This window comes from Fusarium proliferatum (assembly GCF_900067095.1).
Source record: "Fusarium proliferatum ET1 genome assembly, contig: FPRO_scaffold018, whole genome shotgun sequence".
NCBI classification, from domain to species: domain Eukaryota; kingdom Fungi; phylum Ascomycota; class Sordariomycetes; order Hypocreales; family Nectriaceae; genus Fusarium; species Fusarium proliferatum.
The window spans coordinates 308,849-334,622 of record NW_022194807.1 but is presented as its reverse complement, the minus strand read 5'-3'; the positions used below and the strand labels follow the sequence as shown (position 1 = coordinate 334,622).

At 48.6% G+C, this 25,774-nt stretch overlaps 9 protein-coding genes across 9 annotated transcripts; 5 read left to right on the top strand and 4 right to left on the bottom strand.

Moving 5' to 3' along the window:
• Positions 1-547: 547 nt before the first annotated feature.
• FPRO_14800 (uncharacterized protein) lies at positions 548-1,564 on the top strand (the record flags this gene model as incomplete). Its single annotated transcript, XM_031225019.1, has 2 exons — positions 548-857; positions 915-1,564. The coding sequence occupies 2 exons, from the start codon at positions 548-550 to the stop codon at positions 1,562-1,564; spliced, it is 960 nt and encodes a 319-aa protein (XP_031090220.1).
• On the bottom strand, positions 1,557-1,841 carry FPRO_14801 (uncharacterized protein; the record flags this gene model as incomplete). The annotated part of the gene is made up of 2 exons (XM_031225018.1): positions 1,557-1,781; positions 1,833-1,841. 2 exons carry the CDS (start codon positions 1,839-1,841, stop codon positions 1,557-1,559), a joined length of 234 nt encoding a protein of 77 aa, XP_031090219.1.
• Positions 1,842-3,014: 1,173 nt separating this feature from the next.
• FPRO_14802 (uncharacterized protein) lies at positions 3,015-3,197 on the top strand (the record flags this gene model as incomplete). The annotated part of the gene is made up of 1 exon (XM_031225017.1): positions 3,015-3,197. One exon carries the CDS (start codon positions 3,015-3,017, stop codon positions 3,195-3,197), a length of 183 nt encoding a protein of 60 aa, XP_031090218.1.
• A 456-nt stretch (positions 3,198-3,653) lies between these two features.
• On the top strand, positions 3,654-4,334 carry FPRO_14803 (uncharacterized protein; the record flags this gene model as incomplete). Its single annotated transcript, XM_031225016.1, has 2 exons — positions 3,654-3,890; positions 3,939-4,334. The coding sequence occupies 2 exons, from the start codon at positions 3,654-3,656 to the stop codon at positions 4,332-4,334; spliced, it is 633 nt and encodes a 210-aa protein (XP_031090217.1).
• FPRO_14804 (uncharacterized protein) lies at positions 4,328-6,071 on the bottom strand (the record flags this gene model as incomplete). Its single annotated transcript, XM_031225015.1, has 2 exons — positions 4,328-5,222; positions 5,278-6,071. The coding sequence occupies 2 exons, from the start codon at positions 6,069-6,071 to the stop codon at positions 4,328-4,330; spliced, it is 1,689 nt and encodes a 562-aa protein (XP_031090216.1).
• Positions 6,072-10,004: 3,933 nt separating this feature from the next.
• On the top strand, positions 10,005-12,075 carry FPRO_14805 (uncharacterized protein; the record flags this gene model as incomplete). Its single annotated transcript, XM_031225012.1, has 4 exons — positions 10,005-10,146; positions 10,378-11,001; positions 11,069-11,355; positions 11,428-12,075. The coding sequence occupies 4 exons, from the start codon at positions 10,005-10,007 to the stop codon at positions 12,073-12,075; spliced, it is 1,701 nt and encodes a 566-aa protein (XP_031090215.1).
• Positions 12,076-19,320: 7,245 nt separating this feature from the next.
• On the bottom strand, positions 19,321-20,730 carry FPRO_14806 (uncharacterized protein; the record flags this gene model as incomplete). The annotated part of the gene is made up of 1 exon (XM_031225011.1): positions 19,321-20,730. One exon carries the CDS (start codon positions 20,728-20,730, stop codon positions 19,321-19,323), a length of 1,410 nt encoding a protein of 469 aa, XP_031090214.1.
• Positions 20,731-21,821: 1,091 nt separating this feature from the next.
• FPRO_14807 (uncharacterized protein) lies at positions 21,822-22,563 on the bottom strand (the record flags this gene model as incomplete). The annotated part of the gene is made up of 2 exons (XM_031225010.1): positions 21,822-21,979; positions 22,275-22,563. 2 exons carry the CDS (start codon positions 22,561-22,563, stop codon positions 21,822-21,824), a joined length of 447 nt encoding a protein of 148 aa, XP_031090213.1.
• A 1,634-nt stretch (positions 22,564-24,197) lies between these two features.
• FPRO_14808 (uncharacterized protein) lies at positions 24,198-25,535 on the top strand (the record flags this gene model as incomplete). The annotated part of the gene is made up of 4 exons (XM_031225009.1): positions 24,198-24,337; positions 24,392-24,480; positions 24,562-24,986; positions 25,032-25,535. The coding sequence occupies 4 exons, from the start codon at positions 24,198-24,200 to the stop codon at positions 25,533-25,535; spliced, it is 1,158 nt and encodes a 385-aa protein (XP_031090212.1).
• Positions 25,536-25,774: the final 239 nt, after the last annotated feature.

Below are 25,774 nucleotides of genomic sequence, written 5' to 3'. Positions count from 1 at the left end.
TAACATAACATAACATAATCGACGGACAGGGAAACTTCATTTACACAAAGCGAACGTTGACCTTGCATTATGTTAAACCGAAGCGGCCATGCAGTAAGCGGTACCAATAGGCAAAGTCATCAGGCTAAACATGTCTCAAATCGGAATAGCGCAAGGCAAGCCCAAAATGAGGGGTAAGAAACCAGATAGAACACAAGCAATGAACACAACAAGTTGAATGCACAATAATTTACCTAACCGGTTCAACACATAATAAACGATTCAAAGTTAGTGTACGATGTTTTGTTTTTGTTTTGCTTTATCTCTTTGATCCCCGGACGCTTGCGGGTCGCTAGAGGACAGCCGCAGAGCGCTTAGCTAGACCAACGTAATTAGTTCGTGCCCCACCTTTCTGATCCCGTGGCTAGCACCAAAGACTGTGCAGATTTCATCACGCCTGCGTAGCTATCATTCCATGACTTGGAAATCTTTCCATTCGTAGTAAAATCTGTACGGGTAGTAAAACTTTTACAAGTAAAACTTTTACACATGCTCAGATTTTCACATTATGGCCACCAGTAAGCCCCACCCATTACTTCAGTTTTTTCATCGCCGAAGACAAAACCACGCTGCTACTATTAAGTATATCGTTGGCGAAGGGCATGAACTATTCAGCGATGTTCCTATCGATGAGCTTGTATCTTTGGCCTTTTTCTCGACGCCAACTAACTTAAAAACATTTGCACGGAGCCACCCCGAATTGAGGCCACTCGTTCTACAAACTTACGAGTCTGATAAGAACAACGATCTGTTCCGCGATTGGCAGTTCTTTTGTAAAACGATTGATGATGGCGGGAGGCGATCGGAATATTTACTTGGTAATATTTGCTCTGATCTGATACATGGCATAGTCACTGCTAACATAACGATTGAAGAGGGCGCCATCAAGTTTGGCACAGAACATATTCCTCAAAGGTGGCAACACGTATGGCAACTTCGTAGTCGTGAGCTCTTGCAGCTTCTGCGACGAGGCCGCACCGAACAAACCACTCACGTGGACTGCCAGCCTAGTCATCGTTTACGCTCAAGCCTAAATGAGCATTTGGGTGCGGGGTCCTCCACTGCGTTCACATCTTTTTTGGACTCAAATAGCTGGTTTATAGCGAGAGCGCCAGACGTTTCCAGACTCCAAATCACGATCAGTAATTTCCTATATATTGGCATGAGCATGAGTTTCAAGAGGGCACAGGAGAAACACCATCTGACCGATGCTGTGCGTCTCCACGTTGCGGCAGAGAGCGGTGGCGACTTCAAATTAGAAATTTTCGTAAGCACACCCATAGCAAGAGCTTTCACTGACGCAATACGCGATGGAAATGAAGAGCTGTTGAGAATTATGCTTGGTGACTATCTCGCGGAAGGCATGGACGGTAGTCTTTGGAAACAAGAGGAGAAGCACTTGGGGATCCCAGGGCCGACAGCAGCTTTGAGAGTGGTACCTACCGAGGACGAGGATTATAGGTTGTTTGTTATGCTTCGGTTCTCAACAGGCCAAGAGCTCTTTGGTTCTCTTTTCCCTATTTAGGTACCAATTTGAAGTATGCGTCCATTACAAGAACGGCAGTATCCTTGGGAAGATCTTGATTATCAAGTGGCTCATTCGCTCTCTTGCGAATAACACCGCCATGATCCCAATTTATAGTTCCTTCGCCCCCTTTCCATGACATCAGTCGATCATAAGGAACGGCCTCGAAGTGATGGTAGTCGATGTATTCAAAGTCTCCGTCGTTGGTCTTGTCTTTCTGGTCTAATGTCAGCGTCCAGGTGCATTGAGAATGGCGGATCGCAAGTACCTCGGGCATGAGATCAATCTGGAAGGCAAAATGATGGTTTTGAAGCTGAAGTGTTGGATACCGAGACGAAACTGGGGTTGTATGAAAGCGGTTACGGTGTTTGTAGTGTAGTATGCCAGTCCATATGAATCAATGATCGCGTGTTGAAGAAATAAGTTCTGAATGCTTGATGGCAGCGTTAGGCGTGAGTTAGGCACACATCTCGGATGATATGTGGGGCAGGCATGTGGGTAATGGACCAAGCACCCCACTTTTGGAAAAAACTTTATGCTGTGTAATTCCTTTTTCAGACAATAGATATTTTTTACAAGTAAATATTTTACCTTATGTGGATCTTCTATAAGATCGGCTGAGTTCGCTTATATGCATGTCTACAAAGCCAAAAAAAACAATCATTGCGCACTATGTGTAACATCAACCTTCGAATCAAGTAAGACCATCCCAATTTCAGGTCTAAGCCTTGATGATCACACCTCGCACGCTTCAAAGCATCTTGGTATGACGCATAGCTCTTTTAGAATAGGATACTGATTTCTACAACTTGAATTATGTCGACGCCAGGTTTGAGGAGAAAGCGATGAGGCTAGCTTAATTGCTGTGGCCGCATGTACGGCCAAAACTTCACAGGAACACCTTTCAATACTGGATGGTCAGTCCCAATCGAACAGGGTGATTTTACTGGGATGGCTCACCAAAGCTGACCCGGCACAGAATGCAAGGTGAGCTGTATATTGCAACCTCTGATGCTGTATCTTGCGGGAACTGCACAACGGCGGCCCCCATACGACCGCTTCATGCAGCCGCCATGAACCCATCATCCTCAATCAATGCCGCACCTACAGGGTTAGTGTGAGATCTGTGTTTGTTTGAGCATATCAACCTTTGAGGTTGAGTTAGAGTCGTCTGGTGGCAGTAGTGAGAAACGAGGAGGGAGACAACTTGGTTCAGGTATAAAATGTTCTATTGATCTCTGCTCGAAATCACAGCAACAAGCCTCCAAGTCCAGGTACTCTCTTTATTCACCTACAACCTTTCGCAAACTTTGAGGTTAGTTTTCCTGCTTCTCATCAGGGTGCAATATGATAATTCAAGACCCGTCAACCGTTTGGTCATCTGCTCTCCCCCGGCATCAAGCTTACACAGAATAGAGATCCAATAGCTGAAAACTCAAAAGCTCATACCATGGATTCTTCCAAACAAGATTCAGGGCAAGCGGGAGAGAAGAACATAACAGATCCCATACAAGAGAAGCAGCCAAATGACTCCAAGGATGAAAAACCCACAGAGGTGGTTCCAGACTTACCTGATGCCACTGAAAGAGAGACAGCGGAGTACGGTCTTGAGCCTCTCGTGCCTAAAAAGTAACAACGGTATCCAACAGTAAGTACTTGTCGGGTGTTCGTGGCATCTATCAGCTTGCTAATATTTTCGAGAGAATTCCAGTCCCTCCACACATCCTTTCGTGGCATCCCCTAACTTTTTTTTGTCAATGCGTCCGATGCCTAACGAAAGAGATTACATTGAGATGGTAGATTTCGGCATGTGCCGAAATTTTTCTATATAACTGGGAGAAGCGAAAGGGCTTGAATATGATTGGTCACAGCGTAGCCTTACATAATACATGTTGAACGGTATTTAGTGTTTCTAAGCCTGATTACCCCTCTTTCGCCAGATGCTCAAAAATATTTTATATTCAGGTCATGTACCACTACGTCATCTCTCCAGACTGCATTGTGTCAGAAGCTTCGTATATTCAATGTATAAAGCTTAGGGTCGGCTGCCTTTTCTTCGTTTCATTGCCCAAGTCTTGTCTTATTTTCGATGTCGCCACTTCCAGGAGGCTCGCTAGAACTGCCTGATGGCGCTGAAGAACATGATCTGCGTGATGGCGCTGAAGAACTTGATCTGCCTGGTGGAGCTGAAGCTTTATTGGCCAAGTTACAAAAGGCAGTCAAGAATGCATCCCCTGCGATGGTAGGGGACGGGTATAAAAGACATTACCAATACAAAGGTCTCTCAGAATGCGCGAAGTTTTCGAAGATGGTCATCGGCCACAAGGTCAGAAGCCAAAAAATATATCAAGTTTCTTCACTGACGGGACCGGAGGCCAAACATATTCTAGAAGTTCTACTACCCTCGGCAGGTTTGAAGCCAAAGTGCGAAGGGAAAACCAAACTTCCCGTAATTCTTGGATTCCACGCTGGGCTCAAAGTCCCCGATGACTCTGTGGGCATGGCTGTTTTGATCACAGCTCCTGTCAATATCGAAATAAATTCAACTTCTATGACGAAAGATCATTTTTGGCAGACAGGAAAGATTTTAATACTCAAGCCGGAAACGAGTATAAAACGCATTGACAGAGGCAAAAACTACGATGCAAGCGTGGAATTTAAGGAAAAAGACGGGGGCAAGACGGGGACTATCGGCGAATCTGCTAAGGAAATTATTCGTGTCTTTTATACTGCTATTGAGGTTGAGAAGAATGACGAGCACCATCACTGATACCACAAACCCCATGTATCGTCTTCTAAGAGCTCGCTGAAATCCGCAAGTAGTTTCGGACTATTTGCACCTGGATAATTCGTTGCTTGAGCGTCGAAAGTAGAGTCCCGAATTGACGCCAGTGCGTGATCACCGTTAGACGGGAAAAGCTCAGACAACCTGGAGCCTTCTGCTTGTGAAATATGGCCTGCACGAGGCCCAGAAGCCGGCTGACTACTTGGAGACTGAAGCTGGCTTGGGGTTAGACTTGTGGGTGAGAAGCGTGTATTTGGCGTGCTGCCAGGTTGCTGGTTATATGCATCTCCAATACCTGATGAAGTACCCTCTTGTCGTGGTTCCACAAGCGACGGCGAAGGGTGTCCCGTCGCGTTCCAGCTTGTATGCTCCTGCAAGCTTCGTATTGCAACTTGTTCGGCAGGTAGAGACGCAGTGGAATTAGTCGATGTGCATCCAAATCCATAACTACTGATCCCATCATCGGTGGTCCTTTCTGTGGGACTTTGTCGCAAGAATTGGCCGGCATCGACCATGGCGTCGTCGTTCGTAGCCGGAACTGAGCAGTACATAGACTGGCACGAATTTGTGGCGCTCCATGATTCTCGTGACTCATCGTCATCGAGAAGTCTTGCGTTCTGGCGTTGCCCTTCAAAGAGTGCTATAATATTTTCCGCGGCGGTCTTGAATAGCTCCTTAGCTTTACTGGGACTTTCGTCAAACTCAACAACCTTGCCGGCCTCATCCTTCACGTATACCTTGGGAAGTTCAAGTTCTTCGGACGTAAATGTTAAATCTTTTTTTTTAACGCCTTTGGTCTCAGTATCACCGCCCGTACTAGGGTCATCGATGCGCCGTTTTTTCCGGCTAGGCGTGATTATTTCCGCATCTTGTCTACATCTTGAGCATTGTTAGTCTTCGTCTTCGAACTCAAGGTTAGCCGACTCACTGTGTTCTTGATTTAAGTTCCGCGAACAAGACATCAGGACCCTCTTGAGAAACAAGCGAGCTGTAGTTTCGACCCTCGGATATCCAGGCGTTGAAAGTTGATTTTGGCGTTCCTAATCTTTCTCGAAAGGTCTTCATTGGCCGAGGATGCCATTGTTGGTGTATTTTAAACAACTGTAACAGGGCGAACCGTAGTCTGATGGCATTGAAATACTGAGTTTGGTCAAGTTTGGTGATGTAACCAGCGATGCAACATTGATCAATATTGATCTCATCAACATTGAGAAATCCATTTGCTGATCTAGCCCAAGATTGGAGATCCTCAAGAAAAATAAAGGGCGGAGGGTCTTTCTGCCTCGGAGTCCTCTTCTTTTGGGCCAACGGTCGATCCTGGTTCGAAGAACTTGAGATACGCTCTTGTGAAACTCTTTCTATCCCAGTATGAGGACCAGCTTGAATACTTGACGGTATGCTTGCCCCTGTGGATTGCGAAACCTCTCTGGTGGTTTGCGATACCTGGGCATTGATGCTTTTGGGCCGGCATCCTGGAAGTTGTTGAGCCACTGGATTGTTACCTCGTCTGGTTTGAATTTCTTTGCCCGCGACATCTCTGATGTGTCGGGGAATTCTCTCCGCGAGCTGGTCGCAAGCTTTCATAAACTGCTCCCATGATTGGTCGGCGGAAATTTCACCTTGGATCGAATTAGAGTCAATGAAGAATGGACAGCATGAGCTTTCGCGTTTCGCGACAAAGAGGAGGATGTATCCCAGGATTTCAATGTTACTAGTCTTCATGGTAGCGTGGTGTATGGAGTAAACACGAACGAGAAAAATGAAGCAAAGAAATCCGGCTTCGCTTGCATTTTTCGAGAGACCCACTCTTTCGACTACCGTGTAGTCGGAAAAGTGGATCGGCCAGCATGATAGCTCAAGTCACTCAGCCGGTGGAAGTCTTCTCAGCCCCCTGACTTACGTCTTGAACTAAGTTAAGTTAGTTATTCTTATATAGTATGCTTCAATTGACATGGCTATAACCCTGCTATTCATTCGCTTCGTGTTATGTTCTGACTGAATTGGTCAAAGCACACGTTGTAACAGGAAATGTGATGACTGGCGTTTCTTTGATCTCTCGATGTATATAGAAACTAACTTAGTATATAGAAACGTGGTGGTCCACCGTCTGAATCATGCAAATCGTCCTGCTGTTGCCTCATCTGCCCAACCAGCCTCGCCAAAAGGTTCGCAAGTCCGCAGTCGATAACCATTACGATAAGATCCAAGGCTACTCATAGTGATTCGTTACCGATGGGTGTTATCCAGATCAAGACTAAAGTATACCGGCCAATCCTATCGTCACCTGCATAAGCACGCTGAACATTTCTTCTTTAGATTTCCGAAACTTGCGAAACGGAAACAAATGATGGCGTTAAGATAGAGACGACTGTAAAACAGTCTACAGCCATGGTATTCCTGGCCTCACCCTGCCCAGAAGGACGCTGAAAGGGCACGCAGATGACACGGGCGTTTTTATCTATGAAACAAAAGGTTACTCAGGAATCGAGGCCCTCCCCTACGAAATCTTAGTGTGGTGGTGTCTGCATCCAAGCGGTAAGGGGTCCCTGTGACTGAGTGTCGGTGTGATGCAGAGCTCCTTGTGTACATAACGAAGCGAGTTTGGAAGGTTTCTCAGCCTGATTAGAAGTTTTTAAAATCCCACTTCCCCCCTGCGCGATATCCTTTACTTTTCTCCACCATCCTTCGTTCCTCTAATCATGAAGCCAACGGTGATTGCTCAGGATTGAACTCTGACCGATCTGTCGTCGTCAATCGTTTCGTACCTTCTTTCAACATCGTTGCACAAAAAGCTCCCAGCCTTCCATCCCAGCCTTCCATCTGCGACAATGATCTCCACGCATCAACCTCTCAGTAAGACGGCCTGGTTGCAGCACATGTCTCGACCGACATGTACATACCATCCCGGCCTGTGTAACACGCTAACGATCCTGTGAATCTCAATACAGACAGCTCAACAATCGGCTCCATCGAAAGCTCCGACCATGAGTTTGATTATAAGATCGATGACCAGATTACTGATGAACGGGAGATCTACACCACACGAACCGTGGTAAAAGACCGGGATGCTGAAATGCTGCTGCGTATAGGAAAGACTTTTGTTTGCAGGCCAAGTATCATGGCTTTAATTTGTATCCTCTTAAACAGCCCGCCATAGTCCCTTGCTGTGTTCTCCGTGAGCAAGCTCGTTCAATTGTCTCTACTTGTTAGCGCGAACGGGGACTCATTTGAATTGGCCGATCAAGGCTGCGCAGCGGTGTGCTGCTGTCAGATTGCTCAAGGTGAGTTGCAAGTACCTGCACGCTAGTGTGGGGCTGGAATATGGGCTTTACAGCGCACGGGCGGTACCTCATGGTACCTGCAGAATCAGGACTAACGCACCCACAGAAGTTTGGAGCAGTGCAAGATAATAACGGAGACATCAAACCATGGAGTGACGCGACCGTACAGAATGCTCCCTAACCGGAGGAAGAGCTTCAGGATCGGCAAGATAATATGTAGCCTACCACGAAAAACAATTTGAACGATCAAAAGTCTATGCTGTTGGTCAATTCCATGCATGGTAATCGTGGTTGTGCAAAATGAAGGTGCGGGGTTTCGTGCTCAAGCAAAACATAAAGGAGACCGTTGATCTTGCATAGACACCACATTTTGCATTCCCTCCAGTGTCCTTGAAATTCTTTGTCTCTGATCTATCTACTACATCTTATTCCTCCGAAGCATCGCGCATTCAACATGAGACTTTTATTTGTATTTGTCTTTTTCCTCTCCTTCATACCCATCCCCGGTCTTCCCAAGGTCGTCATTTTACACCTAGGGGGTACGATCAGTGCTGTGGCTGAGTCCCCCACCAACACAACGCATTATGTCGCTGGTGCTATACCTGGAGAGCAACTCGTAGGGCCCATCAGAAAAACTTTCGGCAAATATTTCAAAGTGGACTCTCATCAGATGATGTTGATTGACAGCATTGATTTGACCCCATCGGATCATTTCGTGGTATCTCAAATAACAAATCAAGTACTAAGAGAGCCAGATGTGATATGAGTTATGCTCATCCTAGGTTCAAGTGGCACGGCTGAATTTCTTATCTTCCAACACTTTACAGTGGAAAGCGACAAGCCAGTCGTGAACATAGCCGCTAGCAAGCCACATTCTGCCTATGACGCGGACGGGCCACAAAGTATGATGGATGGGTTTACAGTGACACTTAGACTTGCCAGGAGTAAAAGAGTTCATGGGGCTGTTCATGTCATGAGTGGCGAGATCTGGCATCCATGGGGACTCCGAAAAGAAAACGGTAGTTTCACGGCTGGCCCTTGTTCATTGATTGGAAAGGTGGAAAGTGGTCTAGTCGATTTTATTGATCGACCAGACTGCTGCTACGTGCCGCAAAAGCTGGACATCAGTGGTTATTCGCCAGGAGACCAACTGCCATACATTGATCTGATAACGGTTCATTCCGGGTTTGACGGAGTATTAATGAACCAGACTTTTCATGCAGGAGTTCGTGCATTCATTCTCTCCGTGTAAGACGACGGCTATATTCCTACCAAAGCAGCCCGTCTGATCGAAACGCTCATAGAGGAACACGACATCCTTGTTGTTGCGGTCGGTTATAACCCTTCAACACCTGTTATACACGAACGAATTAAGGGTGTGATTCCGGGGCTTCATTTGGACCCGCGCCAATGCCACGAGCTTCTGACACTCTTTATATGGAAAGGATTGAGTAAAGATGAAATAAGAAGGACAATTGGGCTAGTGGGAAGGGCTGCCGGGCCACAATGTAACTCACCGATGGGGCATGTTGCGCATATGAAAAGCGCTAGCTAGATTTGTCTAGGCAGTCTCTGGGGGGAAGCGAGCATATTCCTGCGATACGTGAGGTGAGGAGTACCAAGAGTGGTGTGCTTCTTGGAGGTCGAATTTGGCTACATAGCGATACTAGCGCAAAACAAAGGTACCAGGCACAGTGTAGAGACGCAGTGCCATGGCGCACCGATGATTCGCGGGAGCTTGGGCCACACGATAACGTCTGTTCAATGGGGACTTGGCATATGGGGTGACTCGGGATGTTTTGCCACAAGCTGATTGACCTGTGTCTCAGGGATTTGTTGACAGTGCGTTTGAGGCGATGGCACGAAATCGTAGATCCCAGCAGCCCTGTCTCTTTGAATTACCAGCCCTAATGGTACATAGTTGTGCTAATGTGACAATGCCTTGCCTCGATGGGGTCAACTTGCAAACGGGCAGACAGGGTCATGGATGCATCTGGCAAAGCCGGTCAAAATCGCAAGGGGTCTTACAGCCCGTCCCCACTGCTAGATGTACACGCGACCAGTCATCGGATTTGCTTTTGCTAGGATCTCGGGTCGCCAAAGCATTTCCCACCTTAAAATCAACATTGATCCCTTGCTGGTCCTGCGGCTGCCTTGACGCCTTCACATTGTCTTGTCTCTTCATTTCTTGCCTGGCTGCAAAGTGCACTGTCACAAAATTTGACTTTTCATTCCCTTACGAACCAATTGCCACCTGCCCATCTGGTGCAAAGTCACTGAACGAGCGAAAAACATACCCGGTTCTCTTTCCGAGGGCAAAATCAGCCTAACCTGTTGTCTCTGCCGAGGTCCACACCTGCCATTACTTCTTACCATGACTAAAAGAAACAGTGACGGAGACGTGGTATACCATCCGATGACCCCTAATAGTGAGGACGGAAATGCCCTATTATGTTTGTATCAGGAAGATATTATTAACAGCTGCGGCATCGACTCCTGGGTCCATAAACCCCCAGGTAAGGCTGTGAAGATCACCTCCCTCTCATGTCTTCTTGTCCTTTTCTCGTTTGCACATTCACTCTTTCTATACCTATTGTGTCCACATTGGGGACTCAAGGCGCCGAAACGTTTCTTTCGGAGGACGTGCGGGTTCAGAGTACACTGAATTCGTCCTCTTCCCCCTCTTGGTTGACACTCATCGTCGCATCCATCGTGGTCTCCGATTCTTGAGCTGACGTTCCGTGTAGATCACCAACCTCAACCTCAACCTCAACCTCAACCTGAACCACCTCGCTCTCAGGTACAGCGGCTGCCTCGCCTCTTGCCTGCGGTGCCCAATGCTCTTCCAGAGCGGGCCGTCAAATTGCAAGACTCGAAAAAGAGACGCCTGGCACCTGTAGAAGGGATCGTTGAGAGTCCGTTCACCGCGAACGAGGACCGACTGCTTGTGCGTGCCTATCCTCGATTTGCTCGCCCTGAGAATGGACAGGTGGATGGGTATGTTAAATTCAACTGGCCTTCGCGAGCTCCATCGAGACGGCCGTCTGGCCCTGTACCACTCCCATCAGAGGATGACGTTGAGGACATAACGCCCAACGTAACGCGATCACACAGTGCTAGTCGCCCTCCAACCATAATAACTCTGGTTAACCCTGGGCCTGACGTGTCTTACGCGCCAAATGGGACTGTTTCGCTCATGGAGCTAGAAGGAGGATGGGGAAATACTTCATCGCCAGTATTGATGACAGGTTCTCCGGTTTCCTTTCCAGACACTCCACAAATCCTGATAGCTGGTGACCCGAAAATGCTGCCTCCCCAGTTCGGATTCCAAGCAAAGATGGATCATATTGACAGACGATTGTTTGAGTTCTGTAAGTCTTTGAAACTTGCTTATCGGCACTTTGTGCCTTGAACAAGCGCTTGCTCACCACTCAGTAGATATCAAGAACTGGTGTCCGGGAAGGAGTGTGCTCAGCAACACAAACCTGTGGTTGAAGGATCTGGCGCCGATGCATAAGAACGAAGGTATTCTCCATGCGATCCAGAGTCTTGCCGGGATGTATGTCTATGATTATATTCCGGATGAGCGCATCCGCCAGCGGGTCAATCAGCGATATATCACGGCAGATCAACATTTCAGCATACTCCTCAATGCGCCTGGCAGCAGGGAAGTCGGGAAAGGGCAGGAGGTCATCACCATGGCCGTGCTTCTTTCAATGCAAGATGTATGTATAATGCCGCTACAGGATTGGTGATTGTGCACCTACGATATTGTGAAGTGACTGAGTAGTATTTAGATTGTCCTCACGGAACGACGACTGAAGATGCCATACAATCCGCGATGGCTGGAAGGATTCAGGCAAGGCGAATCCTTGCTGCAGGCAACTGACCCTGGCACTCGCTACTGGAAAAACAACAACGTCCAGTACAACGAACTCCGCATCTCTCAATCAATCATCGTTAGCCGGGGAGTGATTCTCGCTCAACCTATGACGGCACTTCCATCACCACAGACTTTTAATCCCGAGGTTGAAGCAGGCAGGTTCAGCTGGCTGCTCTATGGAGAAGAGAAGGATATGTATGAAATCCATGGAGGATGTGGCTTTTCGAAGAAACTATTGCACCTCATGAGCCAAGTAACGTATTGTGCAGGTCGATTGCAGCAAGAGCCCGAATCCACCATCGTTCCAATCACGGCAAAGTTTCTCTTGCGCGAACTGTCAGAAATGCGCCAATGGAGTCGTGAGGGCAAGGACTGGGAGCTGGCTCAAAAATACCCACCAACAATAGGCTGGGTGCGCGACAAACCAGACGAAGTGATAATCGATTCCAACCAAATCATGACCGAGGTTACAGCTGAGGCGTGGAGGATCACCGCAATTATTTATTATCAATGTCGTCTTCTGAGGTACGAACATGCGATGAAGGGGAAGAAAAGATCCTAGTAGGGAGAGAAGTGGACAAGCTGAAGGAAGTTGGAGATCCATTGGGATAATGGACGTTGATTTTGCAACAGCTCAACTCACTCCTTCCCCCTTCTGCCGGCTCAACACTCACTGACACAATGCCTGCTTTCCCTACCACTACCTACTATACTATATCATGCCTACCTACCTACCTACCTACCTACCTTAACTTGCGTTAACAACAATAGTCGCAAGAGCGCTCGTTGACTGAATCTTCCTTTAGGCTGCCTCGAAATCACCCGGAAGTTCTTGCCAATCTTGATGATCTCGCCCGTTGCATACGAATTATGCCTACATCGGGATCTCACTTTACAGCTCAAGCACCCCTATTGCCAGTGTTTTTCCTAGGATTACTCGCCACTGAAACTGTACACAAGGATGTTTCGATGGATTGGTTCGAACAAGTGGTTCAAACGCCAGTCCGCAGTGTAAGTGCAAAGAAAGGAAACGCAAACGTCCCATTTTTTTTGTAATCTATGGCAAGACGCAGGCTGGTTCTGCCTTTGCCCAGATCTACTGCTCCCAATATTACCCACTCTATTTGCAGAATTAGGGGCTAATTACCTGTCACCTCAGAGCGTCCCCCCCTTGTATGACGCGCTTTTGCGCATCTGGGGATGGATTGACAAAGAGATAAAATGTCCACGGGAGCCTGCTCTTGTCCCCGGAGATATCGGTAAGAGATATGCTTGGTGGGAACGACTTGTTGAAAAGGTCCTCGAAACAGAAGAGGAGATACTGTGCCTAACCTGATAGGCATTGTGTGCCGAAGGTAACCTCGTAAGTGACCCTGTGGGATGTACTTACGCTTCATACATATGGTTTATGGACCGGTGGCTGCTTTACGTTGCGGGCTATTTATCGAGGGGCTGATTTGGATATTTGTTGTATCTAAACTGGTTGGACTGCCTGCAATATCACACCCCCTGGTATGAAGAGCGAAGGAGCGTCAGGTATCGGAAGGACTCGATGTACCAGACAATGCACGAGAGTGTTCCTGTGGCAATATGTCCAGATTACCATAGGCCTGTATTAAATTAATTAACTCTATTTTCTCAACATGCCGGTACCGGCCGTGAAGGTACTTCGTAGTCAAGGCTACCTTCACAGGAGTCACAGGTGACGCTTGCGACAAATGTGCATCTAACTGTGAAAGATGACGAAATCATGATGGGCTGCCATGATATGATTAGCTTGGATGTTCCAAGCCGCTAGGGAGGCTTACGGTGCATTCACGGGAAATCCAGAGTTTACAGAGACGAATAAGCCCTGAGAGCGTCGCGTGCGTCAAACGTTGGCCAATCTCTTGTCTCCCAGATGAAGCAGCGGCCGCGGTTACGTACCCTAGTTTTATGCTGACTGCAACATTGAAATGTTGGCTAACCACAACGTCTTCCCCTTGAATATGTAATGCGCTCAGCGGCTTTGAGATAAGTTTCTGCTGACCAAACCAAATGGCTGAAACCTAGGCGGTGAGGTTATTCTTGCATAGCGTGGAAAGAGGCCTCTGCCGCGCCGCCATTACTTCCCGGAAGAATTACCGTAAAGAATTCAGACAACCCCGCACCAGGAAGCTTTTAATGATCGGAGTACGTTAAATGTAGAAGAAATCCCCTTTCCAGCAGCATTGTTGCTTCTTGCGGGATTCGGCAGTGGCAAGACGTCGAAATGGAATGCAGCATCAAACAGTGCCTTGTTGTTGAGAGCATCTACAAAAAGCTGGGTGAGCATCAACTTCAAATGGCAATACCAGGGACTGACGTTTTGAGTGTGATGCTTAGTGGAACGTGGCGACGCTGACGAAGGTTGCCCAAAGAGCTGCTTTGTTGGAAGGGGGGATGACAAAGAAACGCGTGAGTATCGACCCCCATTGAAGCATTAATAATTGGCACATTTACCATTGAACTTAGGAAAAGGGTTTGAACTTCCTGAAGAACTTGAAAATCACCCCATTTGGCTTACTACACCATTCTACAAAGTAGACATGTCAATTAAAGACCTATCTGAGAAGGCGAGTTGGGAGTTTGAGACAATGAGAAGCGGTTGCCATAGTATTGTACACGCCGCAAGAATGAAAGATTACGCTGCAGAAATGAAAGATTACGCTCAGTTGGGGTTGATAAAAAAAGGCCAGCGTTCTGAGGAATGGAAATATCTCGAAGACTGGCACTGCTTGCCCTCGCCACTGAGAGGGAATAATAACGGCCTTGTCCCTTCTTCCTCCTCTTACGAGCTAGCTCTAAAACAGGGAGATGGAAAGATGGTTCAGTGTCTGGAGATGAGCAAGGACGGGAAATATGATTGAATGCCAATATTAGATGGGATCTGCAGAACGTATATTTGAGACCAACTATGACTGGGTGGCACTCTTTGGGACAAAGTCCTCCACTTGCACTGGAGTTTGTTAGCCGCAATTGATATCTGCTAATGCTGATACTGTACTGCAAGGGCTGGCGCGCCGCTCGCAATTACTAAATGAACTTTGGCCTGATGCGTAGACACATTAATACCACAACAAGCTCCGTGACGTCAACCGCCTGGTGCGGCATCATCCTTATCCCACTCTTTCGCTTCACGAGACAGGGGGCACAAGCAGGCAGAGCCCTACCGTGGCGGCGAAAACCCGAGAGACACCCACACAAGGCAACTGGCACATCGAAAATGGTTTGCCCCAACATCCGCATTTCCGAGCCTGTACATACCGACACGCCATCTCTTGCCGCCCTCCTCCACCTGTACTGTCTCGTCAACGCAGAAGTTGCTTAGCATCGCCAAGACCTTCGCATGCAGCGCCTCCGCAACCCGATCGTTGCCATTGCGAAGTAAGACTGTATCTTCCGGTTCAAGAACATCACTAACAGCATCATCAACTAATTACAGCCAGGGGCTAATCCTCCTCTGACATGCGTCTGAGCGTGTATCGACATTGCCTCATTCAAACTATCGAAAATTCCTCAGCGCATCAACGCTTTCTCATGCTGCGGCTGGATGGCCATATCACAATCCAGATCGTCGCCACCAGAAGCTCGAGTCCTACATTATTGCTCATGGGTTACCACCTACAACAGCAGAAGCCTTCGTACCCACGACAGCAGCACCAGCAACAGCATCAAATTCACCTCCATCACTGCAGTATACTCCAAAGTTCCCACGCGACACATGAGCTACGAAGGCACGCTTTCCGTACCCCCAACACCGAGTAACGGCTATGTGCCTAGCTACCCACAGCCCACCTCCGAACTGTATCCGACATCCTGTTGTGATCTGCAATCTCACATATCAAATAGACGCGCGTGCGCCAGCATAGCCTTGCCCCGACAATGAGGTTCACACAGGCCCGCAATATAACGATACCCGCCCTGGTCATCCACCATCCTATCCCGTGCCACTGCGTATGATGGCCGAGGCTGAGTTGGATGTTGAGCCTGGCCCACCAATACCTCTGGAGAACCCGCGAATCCCATTGATCACACGACTTTGGCAGACTCGCTGCTCGAACGACCCTCGACTCACGAACTTACAAAACACTACATCGAGCACGAAGGCATTTATTACCAGCAGCAGAACGGGCGCGTTATGATCGTGTACGGCCGGGGTAGGGACTCCTACCCGTTGCGAAACGTTCTAGAATAGACTGGCCATGGGAACTTACATATGACCGACGATTCGTCAGATGTGGTACCTCCTTCTCCAGCAGCCTGTCCCTATGATGCAACAACAACCCATACAGTCGGACTCCTGCCCCATCCCTTTCTCTGGGCACGATCTTTCCCAACGAGCCACCCTGCTTCAGTCGTTCTTCCAGCTACCCCGTTAGAGCCGATGACACGTCTCGGAGGCCCTTCCTTAGAACGCGACTCTCCAACAGCTTTACCCTCTCCCGCCGTGAATAGCGCAAGGCCAAAAGCAAGTCCGACACAGTATCCAAGCTGCAAGTGTCAGCCATGTCCCATCGCACGAGCCTGATAGCCGGCCTCCTTCATTATTTCATGGCTCGCCTGCTAAGCGACCCTTTGAAAGTATAATGCCGGAAGGGGCGAACACACAATATCTCAGTAACCATACTCTGACCGGAATACGCCCTGGCCCTCCGTCGGCAACATCGGATCCAGGTAGGTTGCATTCACAGGCGCCAATTGCTTCCCCTGGGACACAAGCCCCCCCCCCCTTTACCTTAACCCTAAACCACGCGCAGAGTCGCCCGCAGCCACCACTGGTGTATCTTCAGGCTTCGTCCTCTCCCAACACGCAGGCCGGTCGGCCGTTACGCATTCACGGTCCCACAAGTGAGGTCGGCTCGCCATGGTCGGAAAAACCACCAAGACATGATATGGGGAGATCCCTTTTTGGTGTCAAGCGATAGCACGCTTTTATGACGATTCCGGGAAGTGCGACGCCCATTCCAGTTCCTATGGACTTTTGTCAGGCGTCTAAAAAGGCAGATGAGAAGAGACACCGAAACGCGATGGCCTCGACGAGGCGTAGAAGGAAGAAGAAGATTAAGCAGGAGGAGAACTCTAAACGGTTGCAAGAGCTTCGGGATGAAAGGCAATCCATGAAGATAAGAATTGAGACGTAGACTCAGCAGCGGGACTTCTACCGTGAAGACCGTAATCGTTTACGAGAGATTGTCACACAAACTCCATCGATCAGTGGCCTAGCCCCTGGGCCTCCGAGTCCTAACATCTAGACAAGCAACTCGTACGCAGAGGCCGGTTCCCTGGTATCAGGGCCATCTGGATTCATGGGGTATGGAGGCGATGCGGTATTGAGCGAGAGACCAGCCCAGCGCCGTCGAATTGATGATCATCCTGAATACTCCTTGCCGCTGTACGGAGCTTCTGCGAGTGGCCACCCGATCGTATCTCCTGGAGGACTACCCCCGATGTCAGCGCAAGGTTATGGCGCACCATCACGACAATCCTCAGCGGCGTTCTCAGCAAGTGGACAAAGGCTTCCACCTTTGCGGGCAATGGAAGGTCGAGCTCCTCGACCAGGTATACAGGAGCAAAGTCCACGAACTGGTCAATGGCAGCCTTGAGTCACAGAAACTGGGTGGGCAACAAAGGACACCCGCAGAAGGCCTTGATGCTTTGGACCTTGTGTTTTGAGGGTTTCAAGCGCATCGCTGCGCATTTCAGGTATGCAAACCACGTTATTCTCTGCTATGTGACATCGAGAACGGTTCGGGTCTTTCGACGATGAATCTGTAGGGCAACGGATATATTGAGCACAGCTTATAGTGTTCTTTTCCTCTCTCAGACTCTTGTGTTATTTTTCTCTGAAGTTGAGTATAATCGATGTTAATGGAGCTTTTTTATCCTGGTGTCGGGTGTCACGGTAATTGTTGTATGCTTGGATGGAATGATGAAGGAGATGGGATGTTCGCTCTCGAGGCGGCACGAGCGGGACAATAAGCAGAGAGTGAGTAATTGATGAGGTTCGAACTAGCTAAGTAGTCAGGATGCTAAGCTCCTGCCCTGTGCCCTCAACATCCAGCCGCTCAGTCCGTAGCTACCGGTGATACCTTTGTCGCGACGTGAGGTGAAAAGGGGATGTTGGTGCGCAAATTGAACCATCATGCTGGATCTCCAGCTCCATATACTGGGAAAGCCACGGATTCATCTGTGTGCATGCCTAATATACCATCAGAGTCGGCGTTCGGGAGTTCAACTTCGGAGCTCGCCAAAGAACGAACAGGGCGATGTAAATCTTCTTCATCTCGGCTGCCAGCGGTTACAAAGGCCCGTCGAGACGGGTTAATCGGTGACGGACGGATTCTATAATGTCGTATCGCTCGTTGGCCCATGGTCGCGTCTGGGGTCGTCGTAGAAGCAGTTTTGGAGCGTCCACTGCAAGGTGCCGAAGGAAGGATTCACTCGTCAAGTTCATGTCGACTGGCCTTTTTTGCCGTGGCTGTCCATCGGGCGGGCGGGTCCTTGTCGCAACAAAGACTCCCGTAGATAGCATGCAAATTATTTCGGCGTAGGATTCGAGGGCTCCCTTGAGGGACCACGTCATTCGCGTCGCATGGAACGATGACGAGTTCGATATGAGATTGTGGCGGTTGGTGCTGCTGCCCCTTCTACTGCGTAGGTGTAGTTATCGCTGTCGGTCTGTTCGTTCAGATCGGTCTATAATATTCGGATGCGTCGTTGAAGGTCTTTGTGTTGACTTCTCGCCAGGTCAAGGGAATTGAAGCCCTTGACGTGAGTGCAGTAAGCTACAGGCAAAAGATGTCGCGGAGATAGTTCAGTGCTCACCTCTTCTAGAATAATAAGTAGGAGATTAGTTGAAAGAGCAATTCGGATGCTGTTGTGTCAGAGTTAGCACCTGGCCTGGTATCCGTTGCCTGTTACAGCGCAAGGTTTGGTCAATCGGCTGAGAAACGCGTGTCAGGTTGAGGTTCGGCTTTGTTGTTCTTGTTTTGCGAGTGTTGGCATGGAGCTGGCATTTTTTCTAAACCTGAATTGCGAAACAAATCATGTGAGACATCTTTAACTCGAGTGCCAATACTGAACCTATTGTTGGAAGAGAGAATCGCTTTTCTCCGAACTTGCTTATGCTAAGGGGAGGCAACGCGCTGGTGAGTTTGTTTGGGGTGATTCGAGGAAGCACCGGTTGGAGGTCGTCGTCTGGGGAAGCGGGGTCTACAAATCCGGAGGGCAGCCGATGAGAGCGTCCTGGTTGGCGATCAGGAGGCAGAAGAGGTCAACAAACTCTCAGGAAGAGCCATCTCCTCACTTGATCACGCCAAGACTTGACTTTGGTACTTCTCACACCAGTCTGCGCTCAATCTGAGGCAAGACGATCTGCTCAACGACTCCAATGAACCTGACTAGCCACCTTTCGTCGATTTTCCCTCTAATCTACTTTTCCGTCCAGCTGCGTGCACTATCCAACGTCTCTAAGGCTTTGGAGACCGGGGAAAAGCTTATGCCTGGTGATGCTTGCTGAATCCAGAGAGCTGTGAGCCCTCCCTTCATTTTGCAGCCTCTCCTAGCGCCGCTTCAGCTGCGACAATAATTGATGTCACGATGCCAAAACAACAAGGCAGGTCAGACGTTAGATGCAAAGAACCAGAACAGCTCTATAAATTATGATACGATCATCTTGGTAAGGAAACAATTCTAAAATACATCTTATTTGTAGTGTCGTACGAACATGTATCGTACACACTCAGGGCTAACGACTGTGCATCGCCCGGGTTGATCGATGCTGTAGTTAGGGGAGCTCCAACTCCATGCAGATGCCCTCATCGGTTTCGTTGATATTTGGGCCTACGTATTTCGGATCGACTTCTATTGTTTCCATCTGATCCATAGTCTCAAGCTTGCCATCCTGCTTTGTAGTTGTTGGGCTGTCTTCCTGCAGGCCAGCGATCATATCGTGGCGTTCCTTGGCCAGCTCCGGCTCTTCACACTCAAGGCGCTCCATCTCCGTCTTGGCCATCTCGAGGACTTCGGTGAGTCGCTTCTGCACCTTGCTGATCTCATCATTGCAGTCGCCATCGCAGAGGAACTGATAAGCACCATTCTCGCACATGCTCTGCACGAATTCGAGACCCTTATCAAGCTTATCGTACGCGTCAGATCGTCGATTCTTAGTGCCGTGGAGCGGCATCGACATGGGTCCGAATCGTCTGCTGCTCATATATCGTAGTGAAGGGAGTGCGTCGTCATTATTTCCATCCTCCGGCACGTCCTGCTCGGCGAGTCTCTTGCAGTGGGCGATTCGTGCGGCCAACTTGGCCTTGCGTATGAGGTCTTGACTCGACGAAGCGAACCTCACAAGGTCGTCAAAGAAGCTTAGTACATAGCTATCGTAGTAGACAATGATCTTATCTCGAGTCTGGCAGGCGACTGGAGCATCTTCGTTGGACATCATGGATGGCGACTTTGGCGTCTTCCTAACCTGAGGTCCTGCCTTGGCTTGCGCGACCTTGATAGTCTTTTGTTGCTGGCGACTGGGGCCGGAGCTTTTTGTGTGTACCCCGTGGTCTTCGATGTTAACGGGCGTTTGCCTTTTACTCTCGGCAGCAGCACATTCGCACACGACCTCCGCGTACGAAGGAGGGACATCTTCAACTTTCGCTGATCTGCCCCCTCTTGTCCTTTCGCCGTCATCATATTCGCCCCGAAGGTGTCTCTTCGTTGCGGTATTTATTTGGTTGTTAATGCAGCTCGGATGGGGTGGATGTAATTGAGGAACTTCGAGCTCTTCTGATGTGTTCGCTGTGTTTTCGGTGGCGTCATGAAGCTCGACGTTTTCGTGCGGCGAGTAACAGACAACTTGGACCTCATCCGTATCAACTAACGTGACGGTATCCCAACCATCCTCCACAAGGGCTTCGGCATTAACCGGTGTTTGTATTTTGTTTTCGGGGGTAGCAGCATCGAGAATGTCTTCGTTCGCGGGAGGCTCGGCATGGACCACGGGAGGGTGATCTTTGGGATTAAGGGATTCGGTCGAGCCTTTGTTGCGAAGGGACTTCCTCTCCGCACTCTTTCCTTCAGCGGCAGCAACAGCGGCCAGCTGAGCCTGGCGCCGGTCCTTCTGGCCACTGAAATCATCAAGTCGCTGTAGCCAGTCTGGGACGTTGTTGACTAGGTTCTTGAGAGAATCCATAGCCATCTCGTGGGGATCTGATTCGGGCTGTGGAGTGATATCGATATGTCAAATTGACGTGTTCAAATGTAAGGAAGCGTGAAAAGGAATAAGTTGTGAGGTGCAGAGATTCCAATTTCATCAAGAAAGTTGACAGGTGAGATTGATTGCTCTGTGTTCAGGCCGGATCTTAAATGTCTCGGAAACAAAGTGTTGTCTGGCGCAAATACCCTTGCGGAAAGACATCAATGACAGCCGACCCTTGTCTCGTTCCAGCAGCACTTGTCTCTTTTCTCACCCGATTTACCCCCCAAAAGTAAACGTAGCTCGTCTTTGCACTAGCGTCGTAATTACAGCGATGGACGAATCGGCAAATCCGCAGACCGGGATGCCCCATTCAAATTGTCCCGCGCCACTTTTGGGATGCGCGACATGGGACAGGGTTGCTTGTACCAATACCTGCTGTCTTGCATAGACGCTCAATTGTGCATATGCAATGCACTTGTCCCGTGCAGTCCAGGTACATGTCTCCTCCTTGCGGCGGAATTGATTAGCGTTTCCGACAAGGATGGGAACCAACCCCTCATATCGGCGCTCAAGACCAACAGAAGCCCTAGTGCGCAGACACCACCAACGTCAGTAGAAAGAAAAAGCCGAGGAGGCAGCACGACAGAATACTCCACATCTTTAGAACAAGGCATGGCAAATTACAGGAATAAAGGGCTATCTCTCACACATCTGATAATGACCCACGCATGGAGCTGAGTTTGGATATCCAGCCTCGAAGCATAGCCAGGCCGCCAGACACGGATCTCTTCTGGACTCCATAGCATTCCAAACTCGGCCCAAAGGACATGAACCATCACTGCAGACCCCCCCGTGGTCATGTTATCTTGTTAGCCCACTTTATGATGAACCCAACTCTCTTCACTGTACTAGTCCAGTCAGAGTGCCCCATCCTGTCGTTCCTGTGTAACCTGTCTGCCTCTCGAGGGTCTCCGTTCTGCACAATCTCTGCTTTTCTGAATTATCATCATGTTCAGCCAGCTGGGTAGAGAGCGTGAAAAGAAACGGGATAACAAGAACCCTCATTCAGGCCAATCCATCCCACAAATCGGCTACAGGACGTTGACTGGACTCATCTTCAGACCCCGTAGTACTGTATCTTCGATGCGTGCCTGCATTTTATCATGTCTCGACACCCCATTAGAGCCCCACAGTTTGATATTAGCTACTCTTTCAGGGATGTCGAACTCGCTGAGATTTCGCGCATTCACTACAGATGTGTCAGCCGTCCATATTTCCTTTCCCTTCACACTCTATGCCATGGCGCGACACTGGCAGCATTGACAAAAACCATAGCGCCATCCCTACGAAACACACCCTTTTTTGCCCTGGCTGTCGGTGTGCCTCAATACGTATCCTTCGTTCAGTTCGGCCTCCTTCCTCGGCCGTCTTTCCTACTTGGGCGCAATTCTTCACCCGATACGACAAGACACAAAGGAACGCAAGCCATGTTTCACTCACCTGGCCAAGAGATTGCAGCCTGTGATCATGCTCCTCTCTCATACGATAGATTTGGCCAAGTGCTTCTTGCATCTCAGCACACGTTCGCTCAATGGTGGCATTTCGGTTGCCCTCCCTCTGCCAGCGCTGAACGTCTCGATACATCTTGTCATACCTGCGCTGCTTCTTCTCTGTGTCGTGGCAGAGCTTGCAAACGTCTCTTTCGGTCCTGGTTTCGTAGACAAGCTTCAGGCCGCAGGTTTCGCCCATGCGGTATTCTTTGTTGCACTGCTGGCGGAAGTGACCCCAACGCCAGTAGCCGAATGCCCGGCGAGTTTGTTCAAAGTAGCACATGGCCAAGGGGTTTCAGGCACCCAATAGAGGGCTAACGACCAGTAGTTGAGACGAGAAGAATAGCGTAGATAGTCGGTCAAGAACCAAGTAGTAATGGAGCGACGTGGGGGGGAAAGGATGAAGAACTAAAGCCTAAAGACATTGCTGCCTGTCTGCTAATTTAAGAAGTTACCTGCCAAGCCATTCGTTGGCCTTGGAGTTAAGTGAGGCACATATTGAGGTGTCGGTTGGTTGATGAACCAACAGCCTTGACTAAGGCGAATGGGCCGACGGTTTTGTCATCACGCATCCTTGGGCAAGGCGATGTTCACACTTCGGTTATCTTAGGGCCAGCAATGCAGGCTCATCCTTGCATGCTCAATGCAGGAGCAAGGATCCTTACCCTGCAGCACGTGCAATTGTCAGTACGTCACACCCCGCTTTCGCTTGCGATTGGCTGGTGACTTCTTCTGTCAGGTTACTGAATCGCTCGGGGGCGCCGCTGAGCTTGACGATATCAATCTAAGCAGTTTATTGCTTTTTGATTGAGACATATTTGTCGTTTCCGCTATCAGAGAGCCAGCTGTGCGATTGACGCTGTAGCCTACATATGTTTCGAACCCTGCGTGATCACTTACACAGGCGGACCTTTTAAACGTGCTGCAGATATCGCACTCTTCAGAAATAAATAAAGTTCAAGTGGAATAGGGGTAGTGGAGAATTGTTAGATACAGAATCTAACGCTAACTCTAACGATGCACACATGATTTTCCACACTACTTGACGGCTCAGAGCGTATTTAGTTATGATAAATCCTCTAACCCATCTCCTTCCATCAGGCAACGCAGACTCGTTATCTTTTATTTCCGAGCTGTCACTTGAATACTCCATACGGCCCTCCGAAGCTTTGGTATACTCTATATCATCTATTTATTTTACCTGTGTCGGGGACTCTTTCAATTTAGTTCTTCGTCTCAGCAAGTGTTCCTCGTTCCTACGCCACAACTGTAGAGCAATAAACAACAGAGTCTTTTCGAAACATGGCAGCAAGGAGAAAATTCCGGGACAATCTCACAAGACAAGACGGTCATCTTCTGGCCAGAAACATCAATGAGAGGCGAGCCAGCCAAAATAGAATGGATGGGGAATCTAAGAAGTTCGTCCAGCTTCGAAAAAAGAATCGACTCATTACCAAACAACCTCTGCCTAGAGCGAGAAAAGAAACTGGGAGCGGGGATAGCCGCAGTCATATACCCAGTTCCCAGAGAAAACGAGGCTCGGCGCAGTTACAATCTACTGTACTTGGCGGGGGCTCCCTCACCAACAAGGGAGTCTGTCTCTTCCCTGCAAGCGGCCAGATATTGGATGAATTTGATTCCAAGACTTGGTCTGATACGGACTCATACAGTGGCGGCAGCATTACGAAGTATGATTGGCGTCTTTCTCAGGTTAAAACTCGTCTATACACGAGCCACAAGAACGTCACGCAGTATTGGACGTGGCAGGATGATATACAATGTTTTCAACTTCAGTTACTTAAGGAATGTGAACCCGTAGAATGGGGCTTATTCAGGGATGAGATTGATTTCAATGTATATCCCGCAAAGATAGAAAAGATGATGTCGGACATCAAGTCGCGTCACGTCCGAATCATTATGAAGAGTACAGAAGGAGCTGCTATGGATGGCAAGCCCCGAGGCGATGTTATGGCGACTTTCAAACGAAAAAGAACAATAAAACGCTTTTTGTACTTTTGCAAAGAGAGAGGTATAGACATGGCCAAAACGGAAGAGTGGTAAGTGTGCTTCTGCGACTTACCGTGGCAGCTGGGAACTAATTCTGGTGACAGTGAACTTCGACATTGTTGGGACTCCATGGTATCTGAACAGTTGCCTAGTGGAAATGACAAGCAAGGCTCATCTCAAACACCAGTTATGGGTAAGTAGCTACCAGCCGGGCGCTCATCTAGGAGTCTCGTATGTCGCATTGGAACGGGCAGCACTAACACGTTCTTGCAAGATGACCCCGATGATGCGCGGGATGCCGTTGATATTGAGAAACTAAGTCATGGCCTACCTCCAAGAACGTTATCACTGAATCATTCAGAGAAAGCTGCTCAGTCGGAATGGGAAAGGATGAATGAAAGGCACAAGGCTTACGGTAAGTGCGAGTGCAGCGCCTTGTGTGATAGTGGTTGTATCAATGTCGAGGCGTTGATTTTGTGTGACGACCAAACATGCAACGCCAGGGATTGCAAAAATCATTCAACTCTAGAAGAAAAGGGTTATCTTCAGGAAAGTGAAACTGAGAACAACGGAAAGGGGTTGTATCTTTGTGGTGATGATGCTCAAAAGGGTGCTAAGCTTGCACAATACTCTGGATCACCGATCCTTGGGGACGATCTGCGTCAGCTTCGAAATGGAAATGATAATGAAATTACCGAGGTAGATATTCTCCCCTCCTTGACACAGCTTTCTAACTACAGATAGGGCCACTATGTGGTAAAGTTGAAGCATGGTGATCTCTTTCTCGATGCAGCAAACCATGAAATCAAGGCCAAATACGCGAATCACAGTTGCCAACCAAACTGTGAATTGCAGGAATGGCAGTACAGCAATGGCCTAGCTCTCTTCTTGGTTGCTTCCAAGCTGATCAAGAAAGACGACCCCATAACCTTTCAGTACCACCCGACGGACCCTCCCACCTCCATACGTGTCAGGTTCAATAAACAACAACATGACCAAGGCGTTTGTTATTGTGCGTCCGAGCCATGTCAATGGCCACCTCGCAAGGCAATTGAAGGTGTATTGAATTGGATTAAGGAGCAATATCGATGCTCAAAGAGTTTGGGAAAGGTGCCTCCCACCATTGATCTCACATTTCCCCGGAACCCCAAGCGTGAGCATGTTACTCTAAATCGAAAATGGACTGTCAAAATGATAGTTGACAATGTGAAGAAGGTATTGGAGAGTAACTTACCGATAGTAAAGTAGCGGAAGATAGGAGAAAGGGATTTCTGCAATTGGATAATCACTATAACTTGACAACTGATGTAACGATTTGGCATTCATCGTGACACAATCCCTATTTACCACGTTGGGGTCAGGAACTCATGAAGAAATTTGGAACCAATTGTTGATTTTTAGGGTTAGGATTAGGGTTTTCAAAGCAATTGTTCTGAAGGAAGATACTGGAAGATAAAGAAATCCCTGCGTGTCGTTCTGGATAAAGT